At 37.2% G+C, this 11,520-nt stretch overlaps 1 protein-coding gene across 1 annotated transcript; it reads right to left on the reverse strand.

Moving 5' to 3' along the window:
* Positions 1 to 7,084: 7,084 nt before the first annotated feature.
* On the reverse strand, positions 7,085 to 8,535 carry LOC127862809 (pituitary homeobox 2-like). The gene is made up of 2 exons (XM_052402077.1): positions 8,524 to 8,535; positions 7,085 to 8,173 (listed from the first exon to the last, which is right to left on the reverse strand). Exons 1-2 carry the CDS (start codon positions 8,533 to 8,535, stop codon positions 7,085 to 7,087), a joined length of 1,101 nt encoding a protein of 366 aa, XP_052258037.1.
* Positions 8,536 to 11,520: the final 2,985 nt, after the last annotated feature.

Raw genomic sequence — 11,520 nt, forward strand, 5'->3', positions numbered from 1 at the left:
TGATTGTCGCGCGTCGTATTGAGCGTCGAGAAAATGTCGTGTGTCGACCTAGGGGTTTTTAGGTCGACAAGGGAAAATTGCGCGATATTTGCTCCATATATCGTATTGAGCGTCGCGAGAATGTCGTGCGTCGAGAGAATGTCGTGTGATTTTTAGGTCGACAGGCGACATTCTCGCGATATATCATACTGACTGTCGCATGATTGTCGCGCGTCGTATTGAGAGTCGCGAGAATGTCGAGTGTCGCGCTCGAAGGCCGACACACGACATTCTCGCGACATTCTCCCGACGCTCAATACGACGCGCGACAAATTAGTCGACAGTCAAGATTTTCTGCGATTTTTTTTTTCTTAAACCCAGCGCGATATGCGAAACTCAAATATTGATTGTCGCATGATGGTCGCGCGTCGTATTGAGCGTCGAGAGAATGTCGCGAGAATGTCGTCGAATTCCAAGGTCGACACACGACAATCAACTTGACCCTATCCGGAGTCCGTAGTTTTCCCTCTGTAGCCATAGCAAAACCTTGTTAACTCTCTAGACGTCACATAAACTTGGTCATATTATCGACATTTATCATACCACCGCATTGATATCTGCCTGACATAACGTTGCATGATATAGTTTTTATATCATGGTCAACAGGAAGTTCTTATATCAGCCATGTGTGGAGAATTGTCTTATTACTCGGAATCAACTATAAAGTAATCATTTCAGTAACATCCAATCAGATTCAACAAAACAAACAATTTGATACCAAGATTTAATATATTTTAAACACAAAATGCAACACAAACAGCAACACATTTTTTTACAAATATTAAAAAATAGTTGTTTATATCATATATATAATATATATAGCATATATATAATATAACGGCAAGCCTCGCCGTTATGTTAGTCTAAGCCTTGCCTGATATATTACAAAAGATCAGGCAGTAACCTGTTATTCTCTATATATCGATCTGGGCCAAGTTCGAAAATGATTCTGGTTTGGTGAAAAACAGGGTCGCCATTTTCTCAAATTGATCGATGAATTAATGTCTTTCTCATTTTTTTATTGATAAAATGTGTTGCTTGTTTTATAAGTACAATATTCAAATGGGTTTTAATGTTGTTTAAACATGAATTAGCACAAAATGTAAATGCGTATGCGAGTCTTACAACGTTGTCGGATATTCGGTACTTAAATACAAAAGAAGAGTGTCGTTATAGACACGAAGTAGCTACCACCAATGGAGCGAATATTTGATTGAAAGAACATTCGAATATATACACTGATTATGGCATTCGATGCCATCTCTGGTAAAAAATAAACAAGATGGATGAACGGACAAGTAAACGTTTATTCAGAAAAACATAAGTAAATGTAAAGGCAAATTACATGTATAACATAGGTAAAACATTTATAATTGTCAACAACGGATGAGCGGGAATGGTGAGTCAGCTCAAATATGAGTCATGTTCTGAGAAAACTGGGCATAATGCATGTACGTAAAGTGTCGTCCCAGATAAGCCTGTGCACAGGCTAATCAGGGACGACACTTTCCGCTTGTATGTCATTTTTCGTTGAAATGAAGTCTCTTGTTAGCAAAAATCAAATTTTGCTGAAAGTACAGGCTAATCTGGGACGACACTTTACGCACATGCATTATTCCCAGTTTTCTCAGAACACGACTCATATTATTCCATGTAACACTTATAAATAAGCCTCGTTCTCGGTAAACCGGGTATAATGCATGTCTATCCGTCGTACAGCGGTCGTCAACATTTATATTTGTTAACAATCTAAGGCCACATTTATTGTCCGACCTTCATTAAACGTTGCTTGAATGAGTGTTAAAGTAATATCTTGGTCGAGTTTGAAACTGAGTTATATGAGGTAAACAAATCGGTCACTGTCAAGTTAAAATATGGTCACTGTCAAGTTAAATAAAAGCTTTTAAAAACTCAAGGAGTAACATTTATTGTATTTTTTTAATGAAACTTGGTAAGATTTTTTAAATGATATATCGGATGATTTTGCCCGGTTCTTTAAAAATACGGCCTTCAATATGTGCAAAATGGTTTATGTTCGTTAAAAAACATACCGTCAGATGGCGGGCAGTTTTCCTTATAAGGCCATTGTAAAACCTTTTTAACAGTCTAGAAGGCACATTTTAGTCGCATCTTCATGAAACTTGGTGAGAGCAAACATTCTAATAATATCTGGGCCGTTCGGGTCCGTTGAAAAACACGATAGCAATAAGGGGGAGGGGTGGGGGAGGGGGGGGGGTATGGGAGGCGGGGATATTTTCCTTATATGGTCCAATCTTCATGAAACTTGACCAGAACATTTCTTCGTATGATATCGAGGCTTAGTTGGAAAATGATTCGTTGAAAAAAATACCCGCTAGAGGGCGGGCAGTTTTCCTAATATAGCTATTGTAAAACAGTCAAGAAGTCACATCTAAAGCCCAATAATCATGCAACTAGGTCAGAGCATTTTCAGCGCATTTTCAGATTTCTCGGCCCAGCTCAAAAATGGTTCCGTTTCTTAAAAAAAAACATGTCCTCCAGGGGTCATGGCAGTTTTCCCTCTATAGCTATTTCAAAACCATGTTTACTGTCTAGACATCACATTTTAAGTTTAAAAAATGAACTTGGTCATAACATCGACATTTATCATACCACCGCAATGATATCTGCCTGATATAACGTTGCCTGATATATTTTTTTATATCATGATCAACAGCAAGTTCTTATATCAGTCATGTGTGGAGATTGGTCATATAACTTGAAATCAACTATAAAATAATCATTTTTATTAAAATCCAATCAAATTCAACAAAACAAACAATTTGATACCAAGATGTAATATATTTTAAACACAAAATGAAACACAAACAGCAAAAATACTTTTTTTACCAGTATTAAAAAATATTTATTTTTATATCATATATAATATATAAAACAAATATATATAATATAAAGGCAAGCCCCGCCGTTATTGTATTCTAAGCCTTGCCGGATATATTACAAAACGATCAGGTAGTAATCTGTTATTCTCTATTATCTGGGCCAAGTTCGAAAATGATTCTCGTTTGGTGAAAAACAGGGTCGCCAAATTGATCGATGAATTAATGTTTTTCTCATTTTTTGATTGATTAAAGGTGTTGCTTGTCTTATAAGTACAATATTCAAATGTGTTTTAATGTTGTTTAAAAATGAATAATCACAAAATGTTAATGCGTATACGAGTCTTACAACGTCGTCGGATATTCGGTACTTTAATACAAAAGAAAGTGTCGTTATAAGCACGTAGTATCTAACACCAATAGATCGAATATTTGAGAAAACGATCATTTGAATATATACACACTAATTAAGGCATTCGATGCCATCTCTAGTTAAAAAAAACAGGAAGGATGATTGGACAAGTAAACGTTTATTCAGAAAAACATAAGTAAATATTAAGGCAAATTACATGTATAACATAGGTAAAACATTTATAATTGTCAACAACTCTAAGTACGAGAACAACGATGGAAGAAACCTGGACAATAAAAATGTGTACATATAAAACATATTTATGATTATATGAAACCAATTATGCTTTAGAAATAATACATGGCAGTTAAAGAATAAAATGAAAATGTAAAACATGTCATTAAATGCACTCAGCCGTTCTTTTTTCTTGCATTACACTTATACCAAAATATTGTAAAGCATAACACATCACCATAAGTGAATCATGTGTGTACATGTTAGTCATTTTCAATATAGCCTTTAAGATTAAAACAATAAACTGATAATATCAAATTCACCTGAAAACTAATCATACAAGCAATACAGTTGAACCTTGCAACAGGTTACAGCATGTTTTTAACTTGCATGGTAAGACAATAAATAAATAGCCGATAATTATGCAATTAAACATAACAAATCCATAATAATTGGTATATGATGACAAGAACTTTATTATGAAAGTACTTTTTAAACACCTCCATGATCTGACATTACTTGACAGCACAATAAATCAATATGTGAATAATGGGATAAAACGTAAAACTGAATACGAGTTTAGTTTGGCCAAAAATTTATTTTGTAAGTACATGTTCCAAAATGTATTTATTGAAACTTTTGAAACAAAGCTTATTAATTTCAAAAAAACAAATGTGATTTTTGATTGTCCTATTATGATGAATGATGTGCTCGTATTGTAAAAGAAGACCATTTGCGATTTAGTCCATCCCACCTGGTAGCAAAAGTTGCCAACTTCTCATTGTATTAACCATCCAGATGAAGGATAGTGTCTGAATGAACTCCACAGACCAACACTTGTCACTTAATTGTCGCATATATACCATATGACAGTTGTAGGTCTTGGTCTGCGAAGGTTTGTATAACTGGGCCATTTCTGGCTAGGTTGAGGATGTTGTATTGGCAATATTGATGACAAATATCTTGTCCCCTGAACGACTCACGTCATAGCCAGATAACATGAAGGAGGGTAGTATTAATGCAGTTAGCTATTCAGAGATTCATTAAATTAATAAAGAAACCCATACACCTATTCACATCAGGTATTTGTTGCTGTTAACATAATATGATGTTTATTACAATTAGGCATGTAATATATACATTGTATTATTAGTTTAGACCGAAACTTATATTAATATGATTCTCTCCGTAAGTACATGCATGCACTGGCATAATCCGTGTTTCTCACCTGATTATTACTTTGCAGAGGCACAAGTAAATTGAAGAAACACAGCCTGAAAACAATACCAAAAATATGAATGTTTAAACCGTAACTTTGTTTCCGCACCATGCCTCTCGTCATTTACATCGACAAGCCGGACTCCATGTACCTTATCCTCATTCACACCGAAAGCTATTCCACTTGTTGTGATTATACACATGGCAGTTAAATCACAATTTCCCACCATCTTGTATCGATGATTGTGTACCTAATTTCGTTTATATAATAACCTGCAACACGGATCTATCAGAAAGAACACGAATGACCCTCATAATTAAGTTCTCACTTGTATTGCTTCGTTTGTTGACATCTTACTCTGATTTTCATTGCACAGTGAATACCCCAGGGGTTTACAAATAAGAGGCACATCAGTGTTTATCTTGTGTCGGTTAGCTTGCAGATGCACATAAGCTTTTTGATTGTTTCAATAAACTTGCAGATACATATGCAGGGATGTTTACTTTCTCTCGTTGTACTTGCAGAGACACATCCGTGTTTACATCGTCTGTATTAACTTGAAGAGGCACAGAAGTGTTTACATCGTCAGGGTTTACTTGCAGAGGCACAGCAGTGTTAACATCGTCAGGGTTAACTTTCAGAGACACAGCAGTGTTAACATCGTCTGTGTTAACTTGCAGTGGCACAGCAGTGTTAACATCGTCTGTGGTTACATGCAGAGGCACAGCAGTGTTTATATCGTCTGTTGTAACTTTCGATGCTAGCCTGATTAAATACCATAATCTTCCCTAGACATGACAATTTAGACAACCACTGTTAAACATCTCTGTTTGGCTGGAATGTCAGTTTTTTTCTACCTGAACATAGTTCTCCTTCAAATAACATTAAGACGTTTAGCTTTTTCCATATATTTCTTAATTGCAAAAAATGGGAGGTTTTCTTTGTCCTTATCAACAATGTCATGTATTACGCTACTCAGTCGTTTTAATTCAATCTTAAGCTTGCTGCACTTTTCCACATCAGTCTTTAGGGATGCTTTCAAACAGGCCAACATATAACCTAGCTCTTTCATAGTGTTTAATTCAATATAGTCTATAATTGAATTTATTTTCTGGCGTGTGTCACGTAGTTTCTGTAATTGTTTGTTGTAAGGAGCCTGAAAAGTCAACATGTTGGTATTCCAATTATTATTAGGTTTCAGTAGTGTTTCTAGAAAAGCTGTCATCCTTTTTGTAGTTGCTGCATGTCTGGTGGAGATTCTTTGAGTGACTCGTATATCAGTGTTACTTTTGCACATACATGTAGTCTGAAATTATATTAATTGTTTTATGTGGTTTAAATGACCACTATGCGAAAGTATGTTTGAACGTTTGTCATCACGTTTTTGTTGTTTTTAAAATGTATATTGTCAGGTAATAAGATATTAGATGTCTTAATACCAATTTCGATTATTTGTAGACACACAAATAGTAACGGTAATTGTCATCCTTGCACGTTTATTTGCATTTCCTATCTTTCACAAATAAAAAAAATCTGAATGGTGTTGAATAGTCTATTTATGAAAACAAACACTTTTGAAAGCAAATACGTGTTTGAGTAAGCTGTGATTGAGCAAAACACATTTAGTTCAGCAAAGGTGACGGCGGTAATAACGAAACATTTTAGGCGTGTGTCTTCGTGAAGGTCACATGTATGAAAGAAACCACTAACTTCCTTTCACACTGACCACTTACGTGTGTCTCTCCTTCCGTACGTCACATTTTTTCCAAACAACGGATCAGGCAGGTTAATACAGTGAACTCTACAATTTTAGACAGTTATCGCAGTTAACCCTCGTTTTGCGAAATATTTTCATATGAATGGTTGACGAAAATTATCAATAAAAAGGATTGTATGAGGATCAAGAAGTGGAAGACTTTATTCGGTAGTAAGTACTTAAAAAATGCTTTCGCATTGTCAGAAGCCACTCTCGTTAAGATATATATTACCACGTGTAATAACAGTTTATTCCTTGTATTTTGTGACATAACTTTTTTTGTGACATAACTTTTCTTTTCTTTTTTTCACGATGTTTATTGTTACTACTACATTAACATACACGATGTACCATTAGTTGTATGTTTGTCTGATGCCTTCTAATTACACACTAAATGTTGTTGTCAAATGGAGTTGGAAAAAGGCATAATGGCACCGGCAGTGTTTAACCTATAACGAAGTTATTTCATCCTAAATACTATCTGTTTTATATATTTAATAAACGACGAACGCAGATGCATCAAGCAAAATAATTTATTTGATAACAGTTAAGAATGCGATATTGAATGTACATAACAGTCACTCACAATCATTATAGCACACACTAAAACAAATGTATGATAAACCTTAACGAACAAAAGAATGTAAATGAGCCCCAGATACCACCTGTGGTAACTGTTTGTACGTGTTGGACGCCATTGTGCTTTGTGCTGACGCCATCACTTGATGCGTTGCAGCAGGGGTGGGGCACCAACTGGTTGTCATGGGAGACGGGGTGTGGTAATACGAAGAGTATGGTGTCAGAGACGCTGTTGAAGTCGACTGTCTGTAAGGTAGCTGGTTGAAAGTAACATGTTGTCCAGTGTTGTTGTTTGGACTTGATGTTCCAGTCTGCATCCAAGGATAGTACATATAACCGCTGTTCTGCGACAAAGGCATGCCTGGAAAGTTGCTGCACATGGGTATGTACGGATGCATTTGTGATGGTACCGGCGTCGCATGCAGCATGTGTGACTGAGTCGAGTTGTTCATGTTCTCCACTCGCCTGCGCCACCTGGCGCGCTTGTTCTGGAACCAGATCTTGATGTTGGTATCCTTGACGCCGAAGTCCTTGGCAATGTTCTCCATCATCTCAGAGTCAGGGTACGGATTTTCGTGGAAGATTGTCATCAGTGACTTCAGCTGCTCTTTCGTGTAATTGGTTCTCGCAGGTTTTTTAGATTTCTTGTCCGATTCTTTATCGCCACTGCTTTCTGACTCGGCGTCTGTATGTGGCGAGCTGCTGACGGAAACAGACGAACTACTGGATGGAGTACTTGTTACACTTTCAGTATTCACTGACGCTGGTGACAAGGAATTCAGTGACGTCATCGAACAGTCTGTTGCGCTTGGTGTACTCTCACGCTCTGGAACGGTTGTTGTAGATGAACCATTTCCGGGAGCTTTCGGCAGCTCAGGCGATGACACCGGGAATAAGGAGATAAACGAAGAAACTTGATGTTCATTGTAATCATTTAGAAAACTCATTTTCGAGACAGCCTTGTCAGCCGAGCGGCTGGTCGGCATGTTATATGGATGATAGCGTACTGAGCGGGAACTCTTGTGGTACGTCTCATCTTGTTCTCGAGGGAAATATCCGCCGGACGTTTTGTAATCATCACCAAGCACGTTTACTTTGGGGATTGTTGTCGGTAGAGTGAAACTCGTGGGCAGAATCTATAAAATATTAATGTGAACATTAACTAGATTTCTAATCATGACATGTTCGTCATAAACAATTAAATCGAAATGATAAAAACAATTCAATTAAGAAGTTACAAACATTACTATTACTCTTTCAAAGCCTATTTTGAATAGAATTACCGCTATTAAAACAATGATAGTTTTTATACATGCCTATGAATTAAATCATCGTAGATTGAACAAATATTGGAGAAATAAAAATATTTAAGACAATCGTACTGTGTCACCAGTCAACATTGGTTTACAAAGAGCAACACGAAAATAACGCATGCTTTTTTATAGTTTGTAGTTTTTATTAGTTGATTAGAAGACGTAATAATTACCTGTTCATTCATTGTTTTTGTAAATGCGTTGGCTTCTGTCACTAACGAGGTCATGATATCTGTTGATAGTCGCTATTGTTTCAGTAATCACACGATAATGATTAGCTTGGAGAATTATGGCCCCTATATACGAGCTTGGACCCGGGGCACGATGTCAGTGTTTGAGCGAACTCGTTACCAAACTGTCATCACCCGCCACTAATCAAATGAACAAAGTGCGAATTTAGCTCACGTTGCGTTAACAATCAATCGATTAACGACCGAATCAAAGAACTTGATTACTCATCGAGTAATTAGACATAATTAACTCGATGTCACTCTCTTCGTGTCAACAACCAAGCTCGTATATAATAGCTAAAACTCCCCACGCTATTCAATTCTTTAGTTTTTTTACGACTGAAACAAAAGAAACTATCAAAGACACATTACAACTCGTTAGCAAGACGTGTGCACATAACCAGTTACGATGATTGAACAGGTAGATATTATTTATTAGCTTATAGCTCTGTCTTGTTCCAAATAACGAGCATATAATGTTTATCATCAAAATTAATTGACTTTATTTTACATCAATAATAAATCAGTTTCTTTGTATTTTATTTAGCTTTTAATAGGTTTTATTTGTTTATTAAAAAAGGATTTATTACGCTAATTTATGAGCTGTAATCTCAAACATACATTAACATACATATAAACTTGGCTTTAATGTATATACATGTACACGTAGTTAACTCTTTCAGTGCTGGAACCGAATTTTGAAGGCCTTTGCAAACAGTTTGGATCCAGATGAGACGCCACAGAACGTGGCGTCTCATCTGGATCCAAACTGTTTGCTGTTCTTATAGTATTCTTTGAAAAAAATCTATGAAAACGCTAATTTTAAAAATTCAGCAGACAACATTTTAGCAGACGAACAATTTCCCAGCATGCAAATGTTTAAACGTGAGGACAAATCACCATCCTGTTTATCGTTAGTAATTATAATTAACAAATAACAATCAATGAATGCTTTGCACAATTGGCTTTTTTCACGCAAAAAAGCATTGTTATTTTGTCTTATTTTTGTAATAAAATAAATTGAATTTATTTCATATCTACATCTTCATATTTTTAGAAGTTGTCCACGAATATCACACAACCGATGACAAAACCCACATTGAACACATTTGACGATGATTTTCATACAACGGGCGGGTATCAGCCTCGATTTCAAGACGAGATCAACCACACGAGTTCACGCACGGTACGCTACCATCCATATAGCATGCCGATCAGCCGATTTGTCCCAGACATAGAAAATTATGAAGCAATAGGGCGTCAAAAGTCTCCAGTTAAGTCCATAATCCCATTCTCTTTAGAGAGTTTCTTATCGCCCGTGTCTACTCCGGATTCCGGAATCGGAACTACACCAGCGTATGTTGAAGAGCGTGAGAGTACACCAAGCGCAATAGACTGCTCGATGACGTCACTGGATTCTCTGTCACCAGCGTCGGTCAATACTGGAAGCTCAACAAGTTCCCCTTACGGGTCTGAGCGTTTATCTGGTTCCACCAGCGGCTCGCCCAAAAAAGACGCCGAGTCAGCTCACACTAGCGATAAGGAATCGGACGGGAAGCCTCAAAAAGGTGCGAGAACCAAGTACACGAAGGAGCAGCTGAAGACGCTGATGAAAATCTTCCATGAGAATCCGTACCCTGACTCGGAGATGATGGAGAACATTGCCAATGACTTCGGCGTCAAGGATACCAACATCAAGATCTGGTTCCAGAACAAGCGCGCCAGGTGGCGCAGGCGAGTGGAGAACATGAACAACTCGACTCAGTCACACATGCTGCATGCGACGCCGGTACCATCACAAATGCATCCGTACATACCCATATGCAGCAACTTTCCAGGCATGCCTTTGTCGTATAACAGCGGTTATATGTACTATCCTTGGATGCAGACTGGAACGTTAAGTACAAACAACAGCACTCAACAGCAAATTACGTTAAACCAGCTACCTACCAGACAGATCTCGCCAACAATGGCTCCAACATCATTCGCTCCGTATTACAACATCCCGTCTCCAATGACAACCAGTTTGTACCCGACACCTGCTGCAACATACCCCGTCATGACGTCACCACAAGAAAGTATAACGGCAAACATGAATCGACATTTATCGCATAGCATGCATGGGACTCAGAACAACCCATTTGTATGTTAATACTCATCATCGTTGTTGTATTATATGTTTGTGCTTTAACTATTGAAGTTGTAATGCTTTAGCTTTCAATATCAATAAATGCATTATGAAAGTAAGTGTCTTCAGTTTAGTTTGCATGCTCTATCAATTGTAATAACCACGTGTCAGACAAGTGCACATACACTTTTCATCGGACAACAGCAACATTTGTGTGCAATCTTTCTTATAACGCAATGTTATTATTATACGTTACAGTCGATACAGTTATATTTTCTATAACATTATGGTTACAGACGTATTCGTCTAACTTATACAATCACAACTTAGTACGATTTGTTGCTTCGGATGAGCGGGTATGGTGAGTCAGCTCAAATATGAGTCATGTTCTGAGAAAACTGGGCATAATGCATGTGCGTAAAGTGTCGTCCCAGATTAGCCGGTGCACAGGCTAATCAGGGACGACACTTTCCGCTTTTATGTCATTTTTCGTTGAAATGAAGTCTCTTGTTAGCAAAAATCAAATTTTGCTGAAAGTACAGGCTAATCTGGGACGACACTTTACGCACATGCATTATGCCCAGTTTTCTCAGAACACGACTCATATAAGTCCATGTAACACTTATTAATAAGCCTCGCTCTCGGTAAACCGGGTGTAATGCATGTCTATCCGTCGTACAGCGGTCGTCAACATTCATATTTGTTAACAATCTAAGGCCACATTTATTGTCCGACCTTCATTAAACGTTGCATGAATGAGTGTTAAAGTAATATCTTGGTCGAGTTTGAAACTGAGTTATATGAGGTAAACA

This window comes from Dreissena polymorpha, chromosome 16, assembly GCF_020536995.1.
Source record: "Dreissena polymorpha isolate Duluth1 chromosome 16, UMN_Dpol_1.0, whole genome shotgun sequence".
In the NCBI taxonomy this organism is placed as follows: domain Eukaryota; kingdom Metazoa; phylum Mollusca; class Bivalvia; order Myida; family Dreissenidae; genus Dreissena; species Dreissena polymorpha.